A 20,739-nucleotide genomic window follows, 5' to 3' on the forward strand; every position below is an offset into this window, starting at 1 on the left:
TTTGCAGAAGAGGAAACTTCTCCAGTGAGCACCTTGTGAGTGCTTTAAATACCTTGCCAGCCGGGTGCAGTCACGGGAGTGATTTTTTTTAAAATGTCAGGTTACATACTTTAGGCACTAGTTTGTGGTTCTGATTGTGTCTCTTTGAGTCGATTGTTTGACTGTGTGGTTTCAAGCCAGTTGCCTAGTGAGCAGAGCGCCCTTTGGTCGTTTTGATTTGTTCCATAATTGTTTGGAAATGTCCTCCTTAAAAGACAAAGTAAACACGGTTTCAGGTGTTGTGCCTAAGGCGGGAATAAAGGGAAGCTGGGAGGGGGATAGGGAAGATGGGAAAACCCTTGAGGTCCTTTGAGATCAAAGTCTATCCCAGAGACAAAGGCTGTCAGAGTACAAAAGCTCTTTGTACACCAATCACGTCTCCAGTTACAGTGAACCCTCTCCAATAGCTGCTATCAAATTTGTCATATTTTATTCATGAGTTGTGGTGTGCCTGGGCGAAATAAGAAAAGCAAAGCTCCAAATTGTCATCACGGCATAAGAAAAGACAAAATAGTTATTATTATGACATTTTTGAAGAATTCTTAAATCTCTCTAATCATTCCTTTGAAAAGGTTGCCGGGAACGACAGGGGGTGTGGCGTGTATTGATGCTTTTTGGGGCTCTTGGACTCAGTTCGATGCGGACCCACACCAACAGACTCTGCATATGGTGAATATGAGCATAATTAAGGAACGGCCCCAGCAGTAGTTTTACACAGAAATAGAAACGCTGACAGGCATCTTTGCATCTATTATGCTCACATTATTACTCTGTGGTTGATCAAAAGAGTGCCTTCTCCTGTTTTTATCCTTTTTTTTTTATATATGAGATATGGGGTCTGGATTGGTGTGGGGAGATTGGGGGGAATCCTGGCAGGAAAATCCACTTAAAAGTATGCATATGCCCTGTCGATGTGGGACAACAGCAAAGAGTTTAGGAAAGAAGCTGTGGGTTCACATCATGAATTTGAAAAGTGATATGAAGCACTTTAAAAAATATATATATATATCAACCTCATGGAGCAACACAACCAAACAGACCAACTACTGTTCTGTAGACTTCCTCTGCTGACACGGGGCTAGTCTGTTCCTCATTGATTAACTAATTTATCCTAAGACACCTATCAACCCACGACTTCTCATGCTCATGGCCAACCCTCTCTGCTCCAAACTATTTATGAATTGTAATGTAATGATCTGTGTTTTCCGATGATATTAGGCTCTACAGCAGCGGTTGAGAACCACTAGCAGGGTCGCCTAAGACCATTGGAAAACACAGATATTTACATTATGATTTATTAACAGTAGTAAAATTACAATTATGAAGTAGCAACGAAGATAATTGTATGGTTGGGAGTCACCACAACATGAGGAACTGTATTAAAGGGTCGAGGCATTAGAAAGGTTCAGAACCATTGCTTTACATCAGTGTTTCCCAAACTTCTCTCATGATGAGAATCACCTGGTGGAGTTGTTAAAACACAGATTCCTGAATCCCAACTAAGAAGTGCTAAACTAGAATTTTTGAGAACATATAGGTGAAATTGCATACCTAACTTAGTGCTCTGTATATAAAATCTGTCTTAGAGCAGTAGTTAAGTATACAATTTTACCTATATGTTCCCAAAAATTCTAGTTTAGCACTTCTTAGTTGGGATTCAGGAATCTGTGTTTTAACAACTCCACCAGGTGATTCTCATCATGAGAGAAGTTTGGGAAACCCTGCTTTACATGATGAAAGTGATTCTGTGGATGTAATTAAGTTAAGGATCTTCAGATGGGAAGATGACGTGGATTATCCAGGTGGGCCCAATGTAATCAGAAGCGTCCACATGAAATGGAAACAAAAAGATCAGAGAGGAGATGAAAGCAGAAGATGGTTGGTTATGAGATGTTGGCTGCTGACATTGAAGATGTAGGAGGGGGATACAACCAAGGAAAGCTGGACAAGGCAAGGAAGGGAATGGCTTTCCTCTAGGATCTCCGGAGGGAGTGCAGCTCTCCAAAAACAGTGAGTTAATAATACATTTGTGTTGTTTTAAGCCACTAAGTTTGCAGTAATTAGTTGTAGCAGCATCAGGAAACTAATACAGGCAGCTATTTGAGGGTTTAAAGTAAGGGATGAGGTGATTGATACGTGTCTTGATTTTGTAAAAGGTCTCCTTGATCAAATTGATTGATACAGGCATAGACAGAGTCTGAAAGTGGGAGAAGAGGGAAGAGAAGGAAGGAGAGAAGGAAAGACACAAGCGGAAGCAAGCTGACATACAGTGTTTGCTGCTATATTCTAGTCAAGAGGACTGAGGGTCACAGTGGTGATGGAGGTGGCACTCAGGCTTGCTGATGAATGGAAGTGCTCAGAGGCACTCTGAAAATTAGGGAGCAGGCAGAGGAGGACATGAAAGAGTTTAAAGATGGTCCCAGTGCTACAAGGAAAACTGGAAGAAAGTGCCCAAAAGACAGAATGCTTCAAGAAGAGAGAAGAATACATGCATATAAGTACAACCAATGGACACAAAACTCTGGGGAGGGAGGGTATGTACAGGAGGGGGGGGGCATTGGTATATGTACAAAAATAATAATTTAATAAAAAAAAAAAAAAAAGAGAGAAGAACTCTGTTTGCGAGGTTGCCAGAGGTCTGTTAGGTGAGGATAGAGAGCTGGCCATTGGACTTGGCACGATGCAGGCTGTAAGATAGGTCAGCATGAGTTGTACTACTGCCTGGATGTCTCTCTCCAGACTGAGTCTCATTCACCACAGTACAAAGCCTGCCACAGAGAATGTGTTCTACAAATAAGTTGGAATGGATGAATGATTGGATTTTGAAGTAGGGAGGGAAAACTACCCTTAGTTGTGTCACCAGAAGCTTCGTGGAGTTAGAAGTGTTGGGTTGGGCCTTGAGAGACGGGCAGGGTTTGGATAGGCACGGAGATGGTGGCTGGAGCTTCAGGTGGGAGGAGTTGAGATGAGATTACATGCCCGTGGAGCTCCTCACCTGTGCTCAGCACTCAGAGAGCTCACCAGGGGCCCGAGAGGGCTTTGCTGCAGAATGAACTAACCACCATTCTTGGAGGGGGTAGTCCAGGGAGTCCCAAAGAGTATCTGCTGGCTAAGTCATACCCACATGGACTCCCTGAGAACTTACAGACACCCTTTGAAATGAATGATCATGAAGACACTGTTTAATACACTATTTAATGTACCGAACACCGACTCAGTGTTGTTACCTAGGACATCCAAGAGCCAAGTTACTTGCAGGAATGATCAAAGACCAATTTCTCCGCAAACTGACATTTTCATTTCTTTAAAAGAGCTTCAGTAAACGGGGGTTGTAATTTTGCCCTTGGTCGTAGATCTTGTTTGGGAGGACTGTAGGGAAAAATTGGTGGAGAGGGAGCCAGTGGCCAGGAAGCCACTGGCAGTTGAGTTCAGGAGCAAGCAGTACTTCCCATGAGTCTTTTTAAGGTTGACATTAATGCTTCCCTTAATTGGAATAAAATCTCTAAAGAAGAGGTCAGTTTTCAAGTCTGTAAGAAATCACACCCATAGCTCCCTTTCTGGACAGATAACACCCATTTCCTGGAGCTTCCACTCAAAGCCTGGAGTCTCCGGTGTCCAGAGAGCTTCACCGTCCCTCCCCTGCTCAGGGTTGAAAGGCCAATAATTGTAGTTTCCCCAGCAGCTGAGAGCACAGACACCCTGTGGCCAGCACAGAGAGATAGAGAGCTAGGGAGACCTCCCTGGCAGTGACTCTGGAACTAATTAGCTAACAAGGCGTGTAATTAGATCAGTGCACATGAGGTAAGAGCTGATGATGTGCTTTTTAGGACAGTGGATATAAAGGAGCTGCAAAGAAAGCGTTGCCTTGAGGAGTTCCACATTAGTAATCCTTTTGGAAATATTCAGAATACCAGTAGTGACAGAGAAAAGAACCATCTCCAGCAGCCGTGTCCAGCGTGAGCCCTAACCCATGGTCAGTATCAGGCTGGGGATGGAGTGGTGGTGAGCAGTGATGGTACCTTGTTCACCACTTGGTTACTTCTGGCTTTCCTGGGACTGAGGCTGCTTTGTGATGACTCTCTGTTGTGGAAAGTTGTAGAAAACATTTTCACCCCTTCCCATAGCAAAGGGAGAGATTCCCACATTACTTTCTTGGCATTTACACCGAATGGCCAGATTATTATGATCTCTGAACTCATAATAATCTGGCCACTCAGTGTACTTCTCTTGAGTACCTCATTTATTTGATATCAAAGATACTATAAATCGTGTACCGGATCCGTTTTCCTTTGCACTGGCTGATGGAAAGCTCAGGGCAAATAGGTGGTTGATCTCCAGCAAAAGTCTAGAATACTTTTGGTACCCATTTGAGAGACAAATACACTGAGTGGCCAGATTATTATGCGTTCAGAGATCATAATAATCTGGCAACTCAGGTTAGAGTGACCAGGCCTGCCCTAATCTAATAGGCCTTTTATTTCTGCAAGCATTCTCTCTAGCTGCCCTCTTGTCCTCCTTCAGCTCATTTGGAGAGAAAAGACTTGCCCATTTGAAGCATGTCAAGCCCCCACTCTTCTCCCTGGGTGCAGATTTTGCAATGCAGAGCCCCCAAACCCTCAATGTAATTGCAAGCATCCTCACCTCTGACCCCTGAGACCCCAATAAAGCAGATTTTACCTCTTACCCTACCCTTATTCCCTACTTCTCATTCATTCCCTCATCTCTCTCTGAGATGTAATACTGCCCTCTTGGTCCCCAAGTGCCAAATTTGTGCAGTTTCTAGGGTAAGATATCGCTGAGGCCACCAAAGTAATTTCTCATTGTGGCTCCGACAGTTTGCTAATTAATATGATTTTGGTCACCACAGCCTGTGTTGAAGTTGAGCCAATTTCCCAGGGGTGAAAAGTCAGACATTAATCCACTAAACCAACTAAATTACTGGCATGTGAGAGAGAAGACAATTTCATCAGGAGTATTTTCCTGTGGTTTGACATATTAGCTTTGCAGGTTGTGGACTTTTAAGAGCATTTTTCTACTCTGATGACAGGGGAGCCCGGATCCCCGATAGAACAGTAATGTAATTAAGATGCCTTAAGTTAAACACATGCTTGAGCTGTTTGCATGTCACCGTGAGGGGCTGCCAGCTCTGTTTTGAGGCTGGGAAAAGAAGTAGCCAGCGCTGGTTTCCCCAGAAGAGTCGCCTTCTGCTTCTCCATCTTTGCCGGCGAACCTGGGAGCTTACCTTTGAAACGTTGGCTGTTCACCCCAGTAATTGCTCCATCCTCTAATTTAATGAAAACCTATTAAACGGAAACAATAATTAAAATGAGACATCATCTCTGTAGGAGGCTTGCATATTAAAATTACTGTGCATTTCAATGCAGGCAGATTTTTATTCTTGAAACAGAGAATTTGAAGCAACATGTACAAATGATTTAAAATGAATAATTATGAATTAGCTTGGCAGTTAAAAGAATATCCTACTGTTTACTATTGAATTTGAGTAGATGTGGCAAGACCACATTTAAAATGTCCCTTTCATGCCTGAGAATTGGGACTGTGTCCGAAGGGAAGTAATTATAATTAGGTCAGCCCAACGATCCGGTTTTTAAGCAGGCTAGAGAACAAATTTTAATATATGGGAGAGTTTTGGGTCCTGGAGGAGGGACGCCCCTTAGGGAGGGGAGACCCAGCTTTGGAGTGGAAATGGAATGGACAAGTTTAAGGATTATTTCTTGCCTGGGGACTAGAGAAGCGATGCAGAAATGTGTAAAAAGAGCTGCAACATTGGAGTCAGAAGCTCTGTCTCTGCTACTTATTGGCAGTGGGATCTTGGGCAAGTCACTCATCTTCAATAAGCCAGCGATTCCGTATCTTTCAAATGAGGCAATCAGCGCCTTTCCAATGGGCTCCTATGAATATGAAATGCCATCATGTGTGAGAACACATTGGCAAACGTTAAAGCTCACACTTTAGGGCACATGTGTCAAACACAAGGCCCGCGGGCCAAATCCGGCCAGCCAGGCCTTGCAATGTGGCCCGCACCACGCTGTCATCACTGCACTCCGCTGTCAGTTTATGACATTGTCAGTTTATGACTGTTCAGTAAACCATTCGGCCCGCGATTTAGGCTGGATTTTAGATTTTGGCCCCTTCTCTGATTGAGTTCGACACCCCTACTTTAGGGTAACGATTTCTGAGCCTTCTTTGCAAATCTTCTCAGAAATGTCCTAAAACAAGGTTGAGGGAGGAGAGACCCTTATGGAGCACAAGCTGCGTGCTAGTCATGGTCCACATATGCTTTAATTTCTCCTTACTGAACCCTGCAGGGTGGGTGGTTTTACTGCCAAGTTGCTGGTGGGCGAGGCAACTCATGCCTGAAGGAAGGAAGCTGAGCTCTCCCAGTTTCTCTGGGGAGCTGCGTTCAGACACTGGTTGAGCTAAGCTAGATGGACGGGGCTGAGAGACAGAGGTTCATGTACTCTCTTAGCATCTTTCAAATACACAGCACAGCACTGTGCACACTAAGCACCATGTTATACATTATATCCCATGACTTGTTTATCTCCTAACGGGAAATGTGTACCATTTGCCATGCAGTCTTAATATGCAGTCTTTTCACCAGTCTTCCCTTTTCTGTTCTGCCCTGTGCTTCAGATAGAGCTGGCATCCCAGCTTTACCTCTCTCTCAGAGGCGTCCAGCTGAGATGGGGTGGAGGGATGAGGGTTAGGGGGGGACTAGATCACTGGAATGTGGGCAGGCAGCCTAAAGAGAAGGAGTGGTTACAGTTTGCTAATTTCTTAGTGACAGGGGGAAGTGGGGCTTTTTTTCTAACTGGCATTTGAAATGTTTACAATGAGCAGAGCTCAGCTGCCTCACAGGCCTGCCTAATTAGTAAAATTATGGGGGTGCTGCAATCTCTTTTGATTGAATAACATAGTAATTACAAAAAATGATTACTGTCGTGTGGCATAGGGTTCCTTTAGGCTTAGTCCCCCGATGGAGGAGTTGGGGACGCTCAGCTGGCTTGTTTATTCCGTAGGCGGCTCATTATTTTAATGCACCGTTTCTCAACAACAAGTTGGGGTTACAGTTGAGTGTCATTGGTAAACCTCTTTTGCTATGTTCTGGTCCAGACTTTGGAGTCAAGCCATATTAATTATTAATGTAATGGACATGTGGTAAAGCTCTACCACATGCCTGGCAGTGTGCAGTGTATGGGGTGGGTACATGCTGGAAAACCATTCCTGTTGGAATATCCAGCCTGGTGGGCATGGTAGCCATTTAATAACACGATTACATACATGAAACCTTGATGATGATGGAAATACAATGAAACAATTCAGGGAACCTGAGCTGGCCTGGGGCAGTCAGAAGGAGTGACAATGAAGCTTGCCCCGGAAGAAGAGGAAAAGAAGAGAGAGGTCACTGCAGATAGGAATGCAGCAAGGTGGGGAGGAGCACGACCCTGGAAAGAAGGAGAAGGCTTGTGTGGCTGGAGTGCAGAGCGTGAGGAGGTTGGGAAGCAGACAGAGAAGATGAATAAAAAGTAAGCGGGGATGCCAGGTGAATGCCATGGAGTGTCATGGGAGAGTATATTTTGTCTTCATTTACTCTCCTTAAGCCTGGGTAAGCCATAAAACTTCTCTGTACCTCAGTTTCTTCACCTGTAAAATGGGGAGATGTTGCTATGTAGCTCACAGAAGTGTTATACAAATAGACTGTTCATAAATATTTTCTGAGTGACTATAATGTGTCAGGTCCTGGGTATACGATGGTGATCCGTCCCCTTTTCACACCCCAGCACCGAATTCACACACGTGGGTGGCAGGCAGATGCAGCACAGAGAAGCGGTGGGTGGCCTGCCACATTGGGATCTCAGCACCATGGCTTCCTAGCCCCCAGTGACTTTCAGAAAATTACTTCAGTTCCGTAAGCCTCAGTCTTTTTTGTCCATCAAACAGGAAAGGTAATAAAATATTGTAAGGGAAATGAAATGTACAAAACAGTTAGCTTGCACTTGGCACCATCATAAGCCGTGACCACGTTTGCTTTTTATCATTCTGGCTTCTGGAGCTAATGACGGTTTAATGGGATGCTATTGTGAACTTGTTAGTGGAGATAGAAATTCCTACATGTTAAGTGGGAGTCTCCTGGCATCCCCACCAGTTTCTAATTGTGATTTCTGCTGCTTTGAAAGCTGCTTGGATCAATAACATCTGACGTTCTCAAAGAGAGGATGCAGGACCTAACAGTGGGACACATGACCCCCTCCTTCCTGACAACAAGTCTCGCCTGTGGATGCTTGGCAGGTTTTGAAGTGGCAAACTTCCACTGTTAGTCAGAAATGAAAAGCCAACAGCCATTCTTAATGAACAAGTGCTGCTTTACCTCTTGTGGCCAGTCTTACCACCAGCTTACATGGGACTCAGGCTAGGAGCCTGTGCTATGTCCAATATCAGGATTCTGCCTTGGATTGAGGTTCTCGATGTAAATGTGCTATAATTGCTAAGATGTGGCCTGGATTCCCCATCAGTCAGAGCTGAGGTGGGCTGCCCTGGTGTGTTTGTTTTGTCATGTTTCTGTGTTTGCTTGTTCAATTCACTGAGTGTTGGAGAGTTCCTTTCAAGATTAAATTGAGTAGCCCAACAGGTGTGGCTCAGTGGTTGAACTGTAACCTATGAACCAGGAGGTCATGGTTCAATTCCCAGTCAGGGCATATGCCTGGTTATGGGCTCCATCCCAAGTAGAGGGGTGCAGGAGGCAGCTGATCAATGATTCTTTCTCATTATTGATGTTTCTATCTCTCCTTCTCCCTTCCTCTCAAAAGTCACCAAAAATATATTTAAAAAAATAATAGGTTGAGTAGATGCATTCCTGCTGGACTTTTAGTGAGCGATATGCTTGCAGAGAAAGAAAAATGCAACAAGGATAATGGGAAGCATGTGGGTGTTCACATCTTCAGAGTGATCCCTCAATAAGGCCCTCTTCTCCCCCTCTCTCCTGCTTGGTAAATGCTCATTCATCTTAAAAAATATATTTTATTGACTTTTTTATTTTACAGAGAGGAAGGGAGAGGGATAGAGAGAAACATTGATGAGAGAAAAACATCGATCAGCTGCTTCCTGCACACCCCCTACCTTGTATGTGCCTACAACTAAGGTACATGCCTTGACTGGAATTGAACCTGGGACCCTTAAGTCCACAGGCCGACACTCTATTCACCAAGCCAAACCAGTTCATCTTTTTTGACTTAGGCTCAACGATACATCCTCCACAGGTGTCATTCCCAGTTTTCACGGGCTCCCTCCTTCCTGTGTGCATTGCCCCACTCTACCTGTTGTCACCAGGTAACATCTTACTCAGGAAGCCACCCTCGAAAGCAGAAATTGCATTTTTACATTCATTTCCCTGGTGCCCCGCACAGTGCCTGGCACAAAGGAAACATAAATACATGCTTGTTCACAATGAAAATAATACCCATTGCACCCTAGGCATCAGGGAGAAGAGAAATGAAGTTGCCTGTATCTTAGAGAAGAGTGCGAGTACCATTGTTTAATTTCTTCTCCACTTCGACTCTCCTCCCTTCTTCCCTCAACTCTGTTTTACTGATGCTTAATCACCACATTAGCATTTTTAGTGTTTCTTTAAAAATGCCTAGGTAGAGCTGCCTCTTCCCAGGAAAGAAAAAGCACTTAACCCTTGCTGTGGAGTTAGCATTTCTTAACTTGATCATGCAACACCTCTGGGTATCTGTTACTACATTCCTTCCCCGCCCCCCCCTTTAAACATGTAAAGTGCTCACCCAAAGCAGTGGTTGTGTGGGAAATCACTGTGATGCAGTGATAGACTTCAAGTGCACTCCCAGAGGTCACAAAACAAAGAGCTTCACAGACAGACCAAATTCAAATGCTTGAATCATTTCTCATGAAAGCAATTAAAAATATCCAAGAGGAAGTAAGGGAAAGCGATAGAGTAGGCTGACACACTTAGAAAAGCGTACAGGTGGAGGTGGGGGGAGAATAGGAGACCCCACTGGATTCCTGGCTTATCCACTGGTCCTATGTTCACATTTCCTCTCTGCCCTATCAGCTTTGTTGCTGATGCTGTGGTTACATGGATTGGAGCTGAGGTTATAAAAACAGGGATACAGTACAGGTAGAAATGTATTGCCTAAATTAAAAAAAAAAAAATCTCTTCTCACCCACCTAAGACCAAGATACATCCCAGAAAAGCATTTTGGATGACTAGTTCCTAAGCTGCAACTAACTGGATCAGCTTATGGTGTCTGTTTGGGGTGGGGGATAAAGAAAAAAAGGGGTTCAGTGGAGGCGAGGTGCCTGAAGACAGCATGTTTTTTTTTTTTTATTGGAGAGAAGCAGGGATAAGCACATCTGCCTACAGCTGTAGTTCACCTGTTAATTTTGTGATCAGCAGTGGATTTTATTTAGCATTTCTCAGAGTACACATGGGGCCACAGTGTGAGTGGAGTGAGTGTCAGAGATGGGTGTTGATTTAGGGATGACACAGCTGTCATTCTGAAGGTGTCATGATTTGTATTACATAATGACTTGGTCCTCCCACCCTTTCTATTTATAAATCACACTCTTAATCCTTTTTAAATGTGTGTTCAACTCACTTATGTTCCATTTATTCCATCAATGCTTAACACGTTTCACAGGTTGCTAACTTGCTATCTATATTTAACTTGTCTCATGAGCTTTATCCATCCCACTTGTTTTTCTTTAGCGGAATTGAATATTCTGAAATACAGCAAACATACACTAGAGTGGTTGAATATGCAAGTGTAATATTCACTGTAAGTTCTCAATTGGTTTTCATTGGTTGCTCTTTTAACTTCAGGATAAAAGCAAGCTACTGCAAAGTAGGTGACATGTCACTCTACGCAGTAACTGACAACTTTACATTTATGGTGACCTGGAAAATCAGTGGAGGAGAAAAATGGTATAACCTGGGTGTTTAAATAGCCTCAATACCCTATTTTGCTATGAGGGGTTAAACAAAATGGTGAGACTAGGAAAGAACCCAGAGATTGTGCAGTTCAGGCCTCAGTTTTCAGATGTGGAGGGTGAGGCTCAGCGGGGTAAAGAATCCTATGCTACGACCACAGCGAGGTGTCTGCTAAACTCAGAGCAGTCATCAGTCCCTTGAAACCTGGTCTAGTTTGCTCGCCTCTGTACTGTAAGAAGTGGAAATACTGCCATGTGTTCTTTTAGTGGCTGAATTATGGTAAACATTTACTCAAAAGAGCTTTTCTGAGAATGAGAATGTACATAAAGTCTCAATGTATCAAAATAGATTTTTTTTATATTTCACTCTGGTGAGTGCTAATGGGGTCTTTACTTCAACATGCCAGTCACTCTCACAGAGAAGTGGGAAAAACTGGAGAAGAAATGTTCCCTTTCTCAGGAGGGCTGTGTGGGCAGGTGTGGTGGGATGGATGAGACCCGTAGGCAGGGTGTCCTACAAAGAGGAGGGGCTGAATTGGCGCTGACCCTCATTTTCTTTAATTCCATGGCTGCTGGCACTTGAGAAGTACCCATTGATTCCCTAGTTTTCCAAATGACATCCCTATATTCTAATATGTGTGCTTCCTTGAAATAACACTGTAAATGACAAAAATAGGTGGAAAATACATTAATTCAATAAGTTTTTATTGGCTGCCTGTTTTCTGCCAGGCACTAAGAACTATAGATAGAACAGTGAATAAATAAATATGCCTGCCCTCACGGAGCTTATAGTCTCATGGTGATCTCATGGCAAAAGAAGGGAAATAATGTAAGGAATATGAAATACAATTATGATCTAAGGTAATAATAAACGAATCACAATATATATGTTAGGCTGGGTGAGATGGAGAGAATAACCAGAGTGGTGTGTAGACATTTACGGAGAGCCTGTTTTGGAGGGACGAACCAGGAGGTTGCATTTGCAGCCAGAGTTGAAGGCGGAGGGGCCAAGCATGTGAACAGTGGGAGAAGAGCACTGTGGGCAGAGAGAGTGGACAAAGAGGCTGAAGTAAGAGTGGGCTTGGGGAATTCCTCTCGCAACTGAGAAGAGTGTGATGCTGTGGGGAGAGGTAGGAAAGAGTCAATTTCTAGGTTACCTTGCTGGCCATGCTGAAGATCCTGGATTTTACCCTGGGAGCAGTGGGAAGCTAATAGAAGGTTTCAAGTAGGAAACTGAAATGAGTCTGACCTATGCTTTTAAAGAACTCTTTGGCTGCTGTGTGGAGAATGGAGAAGAGAAGGTATTCTGGAAGCATACCTTCTCCTTATCTCAGCCCTTGACCAAAGCTGACAGCAGGCTGCCTACTAGTGCAGTCGTGAAGGCCTTTTTTTTGGTCAGAAAAGCAGATGTCCAAGTAGGGTTTAGGGTTATGCTGGTAGAGTGATCTCCCTGGGTTGGGAGGTCCAACCTTCAAGTCATTCCTAGCCTGGCTTTTGCAGATGGTAGACCTTGCTGTTCTTTTCTGTGCTGCAAATTTAAACCAGCTACTCATGAAATTATGGAAGGTTAAGTTTAGGAGGCCTTAACAATTGACCTAGTCCAGTGGCCGGCAAACTCATCAGTCAACAGAGCCAAATATCAACAGTACAACGATTGAAATTTATTTTGAGAGCCACATTTTTTTAAACTTAAACTTTTTCTAACGCCACCTCTTCAAAATAGACTTGCACAGGCTGTGGTATTTTGTGGAAGAGCCACGCTCAAGGGGCCAAAGACCCGCATGTGGCTCTCAAGCTGCAGTTTGCCAATCACTGACCTAGTCCATATCCTCATTTTGCAGATGAAGGGACTGAGGCCAAACTAAGGTCAAGAATTCAAGGGTTTCTTTTTGCCAGAAGCCACCCTGCAGCCGAGGTGCTTTAAGGTCCACATGCAGGTCTGGGATGCTGATGGGCAGCGCAGCGGTGGGGCCTTTGCGTTCTGTGTTTTCGAAGGCTCCTCCTGCAGCCCCCGAGAAATAGCCAGGTAGTTACACAGTCAGAGGACGTGGTCTGGGAACTCGGAGTCCCACTAAACCCCTTTGCTGTTCATTTGTCATTCTTTGAAGAATTTTCTCACTCAGCTCCCTTGGTGCCACTCTCTGATGCCAGGCAGCACAGTGTAAAATGAGGAGATAATGCCCGGTTTATCATGACAAGGGGGAGCCTGAGCATGAAATGATGAATGTCTCTCGTACACGGATGTTGCAGAGAGAGATTCCTGCCTGGACTCCCGCACCTCTAGGCCTGGACTTGAATAAATATTTTATGAGGAAAGTCACCCACTGCATATGTGCAGAGACATTCCAGGCACGTGTGTGGATCACGGGCATGGCTTGTATTTATTCTTTAGGCACAGCGGAGTTGTCTGGTATTATCAGCGCTAGTAAATCTTGGTGGGGTACAAAGGGACGACGGGTTTCCCTAGGTGCCCTGTGGAGAGAAGGCCACAGAGCTCCTGGGAAAAGAGGATTCGGAGTCTTTGGAGTGGCTTTGGATCTGACTAGATTCAGGATTCTCTGAAGTTAGGGCCCCATTTATTTGCCTGCTTCTCACCTTGTTTACAGCAACCTAATCTATTTGCAGCAGGCCACCTTTCTCAGTGTCCTGTCAAAATTCCCATCATGCTGAAACCATGATGGGTTTGGCTCAGTGGATAGAGCGTCGGTCTGTGGATTGAAAGGTCCCAGGTTCGATTCCGGTCAAGGACATGTACATTGGTTGCAGGCACATCCCTGGTAGGGGGTGTGCAGGAGGCAGCTGATCAATGATTCTCTCTTTGATGTTTCTAACTCGCTATCACTCTCTCTTCCTCCTCTCTCTGTAAAAAATCAATAAAATATATTAAACCGCCCCCCACAAAACTCCCATCAGAACACCAATTGCCAATTGTGAATGTGTCAAAGTGCCAAGTGGGCATGGTGGCTGGGTTGGCATTTCTGGGTTTTGCATTGGATAAGCGAGCTGTATGGAGTGGTGGCTGGGGTCTGAAAATGAAAACTATTGACAGGAGGGAGAAGTGAAAAATGCAACTTTCACTTCCTTTGGACGTGGCATTTTTAACTGTGCATCTTCTCTCCTTTTCCTTCTCATGCTCCCTTTCCTCTTTTTTCTCCTCCTCCTCCTCTCTCCCACCCTAACTCCTGTTTCTCCCGCTCTTCTTTCATGACTCCCAGACATACACAGAGAGATCCATGCAGCCCCTCACGTGAGTGAGAAATTAATTCAGCTGTTCCAAAACAAGAGTGACTTCACCTTTGTGGCCACTGTGCAGCAGAAGCCGTCGACGGCTGGAGTGATCCTGTCCATTCGGGAACTGGAACACAGGTAAGAAAGCTCAGTCTCAGAAACCCACCTAGGAGGAATGCACTGCACAGAACGCCCGGGGATTTAGAGGGGGTAGCTCCGAGAGAGCATGCAGCTGGCTGAGGCTTTGCTTCTGTTGAACACATCAGTACATTTACTTTGCATTAAGAATTTACCGTGGGCCAAGCAGCTTTCTTGTTTGCACATCAAGGATGGCTCACTGGTATCTTTCTGAGCTACCTCTAGCTTCTGGTGGACCTTGCTCATATGAAATAGCTTTCTATCCATCATATTTAGGTCATCAAGCAAGCTAATGAGCAATATTTAACAGTAACCTTTAATAAGTATTTATTGTGCAGCACTGTGCTTGTCACTGGGAATATTAAGGTGAATAATAGGGAATTTTTATTCCAAGGATCACATAAGTTAATGGGGAAGATGGACAAATAAATGTCACAGAGTATTATAGATGCAATGCTAATGCACTGTGTAAAGGAAATAAAGGCAATAGTGGTTAATCTCAGGATGGGTTGTGGTAAACCACGAAAAGCTTCAGGACGGGTGACGGTTGCGTAAGGACAAAAGTGAGTAGATCTTTGACAGGCTGAACGGGAAGGAGTAAGGGATCAGAAGAACAGCATCCCAGAAAGAGGTTGCCATGATTTTGAGATGGAACAGGTGGGTTGGTAAAAATAGTAGTAACTGACATTATTTTGAGCACTGATTAATGCCAACCATTGTTCTAAACATTTACACTAAAATGTTAAATACGTAAGATATTTTAAGTAAGATATGTAAGATACTGTAGGTTTTTTTTGGTGGATGTTAGTTAGTTCAAGGATTTTTGAAATTTTTAATGTCTGGACTGGTTTAAATATATAGGCAATACCTCTTTTATAAATGTTTCTGCTAGAATTAGCATGACTATATTATGGGCTGATAATTTGATTTTTGGGAGGCTGGGAAATCTATTGTTGAAAATGTTCATTTTCTATTTCTTTCATGTTATTCTATTTAATTTAAAACTTTTTAAAAAAATAAACTTAAATTTTGTTAATCATACTTCATTATGTTTGCATTTGTTGGAGCAGAGTTGGACATTATATTTTATGTAATAACACTTTATATTTGTGGTGATATCTTTTAAAATCTGTAATGTGTAAAACATGTATTTCCTTCTTTTCTTGGCTGGGCTCATCATGGGATTGTGTAATCTATTGGTGTTTTTTAAATGAAACAGTTCTTAGTTTTATTGATCAAGGCTACTGATTTTCATTTCAAGTTCATTGATTTCTGCTTCTTATTTCCTTTTCAATCATCTTAGTGGTGATTTTACTAGCTTCTTGAGTGTTCATTTGTTTTCATTATTTTCTGTTTACTGAGGCTTTATATTTTCTTGTATTACTTTGAATTCAGCACATTAATATCAGTATGTGTTTTCATTTTCTGAGCTTTCCTATAGTTTTAAATTTCAATTTGACATCCTCTTTGATCCAAACACTTAGGGGAGTGTTTAAAAATTTCAAAGTGATTAAAATAACTATATTGTATGACCTGGTTTTGTTTACAGACATCAAAATGTGCTTTAAGACTCCTAGACTTTTGAGTTTGCTGAAATTTTTTTTCTAAAATTGGGTTTTTGCTGAAATGGTGTCCATATACCATGCTCAATATTTTGATTTTGGGGGCACATTTTAAAAGAAGGTGTAGCTTTTGTGTGTATAGATACACACAGATACGAATTTGTATGCACTGCTGTTCAGTTATCCGGCTCCTATGTGTTTTTAGTTTTACTTGAATGATGACATTCTGGGAGAGGTCAATGAATAACTTTCACTGTGATGAGAATTTTGTCATTCTCCTTGGGTAGGTTTGAAAGCCAGCAGGACTAGATATGTTACGCATTACTACTTGTATCCCATTTCATTGACCAGTCCTGGGAAATTGGGTCTAGCGGCAGGTGAAGGATGAGAGAACATGGATAGTGGAATAACTGGGCAGTTTCTGTCTTGATTGTTTGGGATGTTTCCTCTCTGGTTAGGGTTGCCCAGAAATTCATGGCTAGTGTCATAATGTATGTTGTCTCAGGCACAGAGGTTGCCCTGGAGGTACTGCATGTAGAGGTTGTACAGGACAGGGCAAAGGGCAGAGGTGTTGGTATCTGGAGAGTGAAATATCAATAAATAATTCCTAGAGATTTTTGTAAGTATTAGAAATATTTGTAGAACACCTAGAACAAAACTCAATGAAAAAACCTTTTAAGTTTAAATTTGTATAAAAAAAGTCTTGGTGGCATGGCTGTGATGTGGTTCTGGCCATGTTGGTGGCAGTGTTGGTGATGATGTTGAGATTTGAAGCTGAAGGAAAACAGGAAGCTGAGAGGTGGCCAGGTAAGCAGCCGTCACTCCTCCCTAGTTCTGTGGTAAGAGGGAAATGAGTATCTCTCAGGCCTTATGGTTGTATTCAGTTTCCAGTCCAAGCTCCCCTCTGCTGATGAACTTGCGGAATGGCACTTGGGACCTGAATGCTCGCGATGGCCATCATGTGCACCACGGGAAGTCATCATCCACTGCCTTTCTGACACCTGCCGTCCAGAGAAACAGCACCGACTGTTCTGGAAATTACTGTTTCCAATTTCTGCTAGGCTTCTGGCTATTCTCAGGCGAGGCCGTTATTGAATTAATGGCAGGAGAGTTCATTCAGTGGCTGAGTTCCCTTCCAGGCAAAGGCAGGCATCTCTCTCACTGGGTGGGGATGCAGCAGCCAGAAGTGGGTGGTTTGAGAGCCTGTGATTCCCTAAACCAGACTGAACTTTTTGGCACAGCTATACCCGCACACTTCCCAGTAACCAAGCCAATTGAGTTCCCATGGATATCTTAAGTGGATAGATAAAATGAAATGGAAAACTTAAGTACAAAGATGATTAAAAAACGTACCTAGGGGTAGCAATTAAAATAGACTTTTTAATGTAATGGAATGGGCACTCTTATTTTAATCTATATTCCTAATTTGATGGATTTTTTTTTTTTACAGTATCAATAGAGCACATTGGAAGAGCAACAAAGATGAATCTGTCTTGCTGAACTATGTTAATGTCATTGCAGATTTAATGTTTATTTTTTTTTGTATAATTCAAGTGTGTTAATATAGGGCATTGTTAAAATGCAAAGCTTAATTAATGTAGATTAAATGTAATGGAACGTAATGCCAGTATACTCAACTTGAAAAGATATGATGGTAAATATTCTGTTTTCAAATTTTATCCCTAAATGATAGATAAAATGAAATCTAAGTGTAATTAATATTATAGGAAGCTGAAATCTAGGGGTCTACGAGAAACCTGTTGCACAGATCTGTGAGAAGATGAAGAGGACATTTTGGGCTTCCTAAGAGGGCATCTCTTTTATTTAAACAAAACTTTTGTATTTCAAAAGATACTCTACACGGTTTTCTGAGTTCTTGTGGTAGAAAGAACTTTCCTCTTAGATGCCAAATAAACCTGGGTTTAATTTGTTGCTTTATCAGTCACCAGAGTGTAAGCTTTTGCAACTGCTCTTAAGTTCCCTGCCTCAGTGTAACCTTCAGGTGATGTGAAGATATTGGTTTACAGTATCTTGGGAGTCAACTGGGAAGTCAACAAGAGTATGGAGGTAAATGGGTCCTCACACCCTATTTATTAGGCAGTCAACACATGCCATGTTCCTTCTCCTCGTGGCTTCTTTCAGTATTTTTAAAATTTCTCCCCCAGTTCTTCAGAAGTGAAAAGTGGTTCTTCTCACCACTTGGCAGAGGAATTAGGTTTTTCACATCAAGAGTTTGTTATAGTTAATAAACAAAAAGGGCTATCCATAATGGAATGTATTTGGTAAATAGCAGGCTTACCTTTCCAATTGTGAATTATTTAAGCTTATATGTAAATAATTTGGTACTATCAGATAATTGATTAAAGAATATCAGAATGTAGGGTAGGCAGTGAGGGGGAAATATCAGAAGAGGGTCTTAAGGTTTGATGAAGCCAGCCCAAGAGAGAACTTTTCCTGGTGGGTGGTTAGCAGTAAGGAGATTTGACTTTGGGTGGCAATCAATATACAGATGATGTATCAGAGAATTGTACACTTGAAACTTGTATAATTTTATTAATGCCTCCCCAATACATTTATTTAAAAAAGGTAGTACATTTCTAGAAATTATATCTTTTACATATAGTTAGAAGTTTAATTCCTTTTTCAAGGAGATATAGTATATAAGGCTTATATTATTTAGAAAGTAGGTATTTTCTGTTGTTAAATTGCTTACATTTGAGAAGGAAGGGAGCAAAGTTGAAATTGGAATCTTGCCCTAATACAGATCTATTCATGCTGCTTTCAAAGTATACAAACGGTCCCCACATTCTACATATAAATGGAGAGGATTTCCTTTTAGAACTATGCTTTCATTAGTCTGTAAGCTCCCTTATCAACATTCAGGGAGTAGTCAGGTGTGGTGATGGATGCTGGGCTACAACTGTAAAGCATAGAGTGCTGGCAACACAACACATGGATAGTTAGTGCCCTGATAGGAGGACTACCAGGAGCACAGAGCAGGATACCTGGCCTTACCCAAAAGAAATGAAAAAGTTTTTCCACTGAGAGTTATGCTTATTATGCAAAAAAGAACAAATAGGAACCAGCCAGGAGAAGATGAATGGAAGAGGGTTCTGCATGCAACATGAGTGAAGGGGCCCAAGATGAAAAAAATCATGGTGCATTAAAAGAACCGAAGATAAATTCAGCGTTATTAGAGGGTGGGGAGAACTTAGGTAGGAAATAAGGGGCAAGGTTTGGCAAAAGGCCAGATCATGAATGGCTGTATAGTCAGTGCACAGCCATGAAAGAGATGTAAGCAAAGGTGTGGCATTATTAGATTTGTGTTTTAGAAAGATGGCACTGACTGCTTTGTGGAGAATGTCATGGAGAAGGCAAAATTGGAGACAGAGGGCCAGTTAGGTTGCTGCCACTGCCTAAAATCTAGAATCTAGAGGATGAGTCCTGGACTAGGTCAGATAATGGTGGTGAAAATGGAGAGAAGTTGGTTAAGAGATTGTCAGGAGATAGAGTGAACTGATTATAGTTCTGTGTAGCATCTTGGAGGGTGGAGAAGGAGGAGTCAAAGGTGATACCCAGGGTTCTGGCTCAGGCTCTGGGGAATGCTATGTGCTGAGAGGAAGGGTTGGGTAGTTCATGTCACAGAGTGTAGTTCTTTGAATTTACTTTGAGATTTTAACTTGAATAAATTAACCAAAATAGAGAAGAGCTGAAAAGGGTAAAAAAGGACAGGAGATAACTCGCTGGTGAATGGAATTACTCACTTCTGGATCGAGGCCGCTGCTTGAAGAAGGAAACAGCTAGAAGCTGAAAATGTGCATCTTCCAGAGATGCATCCAAATGGGTTTGGAATCTGGGTTTCCATCCTTCTATCTCTATGACTAGTGGCGTATAGACACAGCTTCAAGGCAGAGGGTAAAGGCTGCAGTGTGCATAAGAAAGCAATTTTCAGACAGATGAAAATGAATGGAAGGATCTCATGTCAGGAAAATGAGGTTTTTTTCAGAAACACACTAATTAAGTAAAATTTAAATCTTCATCAGAAGAAGTGAAGCTGTTCAGATGACTTTTGACCTTAATTGAAGACAATTAAGACTATCACAGCAATAGTGGGTAATATTTTGAACAAATTGTTCCTGCTTGTAAAATGCATGTAAAATTTTGGATTGCTTAATGTTTGAGAAGTGGAAAAACAGCAAATGTAGCCATTAACCTTTACTTTTTAGTAAAACGTCACAATTCCATTAATATTTATGCACCAAATCATTTAAGTTCAGTGGAATTCTTCTAGAGAATTAAAAAAGAAACTATTGTCTTTGACCTTCTTTGGAATTAGTAGCTGTGAAACACCAGCATATCAGGAGAATATTTGGTTCTGTGGTGAGAAAGGTAGGTGGACAAGCATTGTCACTGGTGAAAGATAGATTTAACCCCTCATTTGTTGAGTTCTAGGTGGAAGGCACCCCAACTGTCAGTCCATCGATGCAGGTGGTGCAGTGGCTGGGATACTGGGCTGGGAGTCAGGAGTTATGGGCTTGAGTCTTGGCTCTGTCACTGAATACCCAGTAGACCCTGGGCAGACCCCTCCCTGTACCTCAGTTTATTTACCTGTCAAATTGGAATTCATTTGTCATTAGATACTAACCATCATCAGACACGAAAATGTTGGTAGGCACATTGGTGGATCCTGCCATAGTGAAGAAGACATGCAAGGGGCCTGTCCTCAGGGAGCTAGCATTCCAGTGGGGAGAATCAGAGGATTAATACGGACATATGGAAACCAAATGATAAATGTCATGCA

The 20,739-nt window shown here is 42.5% G+C and overlaps 1 protein-coding gene across 2 annotated transcripts in view; it reads left to right on the forward strand.

Moving 5' to 3' along the window:
- NELL1 (neural EGFL like 1) overlaps nt 1-20,739 on the forward strand; it is a 630,963-nt gene that overhangs the window by 38,291 nt on the left and 571,933 nt on the right. For both annotated transcript variants that reach the window (XM_084895301.1, XM_084895300.1), the window contains exon 3: nt 14,226-14,376. In XM_084895301.1, the coding sequence (XP_084751427.1) occupies nt 14,226-14,376 (151 nt within the window). The remainder of the gene's footprint in view (nt 1-14,225; nt 14,377-20,739) is intronic.

Source organism: Pipistrellus hanaki (genome assembly GCF_964339955.1).
Source record: "Pipistrellus hanaki genome assembly, chromosome: 9".
Classification (NCBI taxonomy): domain Eukaryota; kingdom Metazoa; phylum Chordata; class Mammalia; order Chiroptera; family Vespertilionidae; genus Pipistrellus; species Pipistrellus hanaki.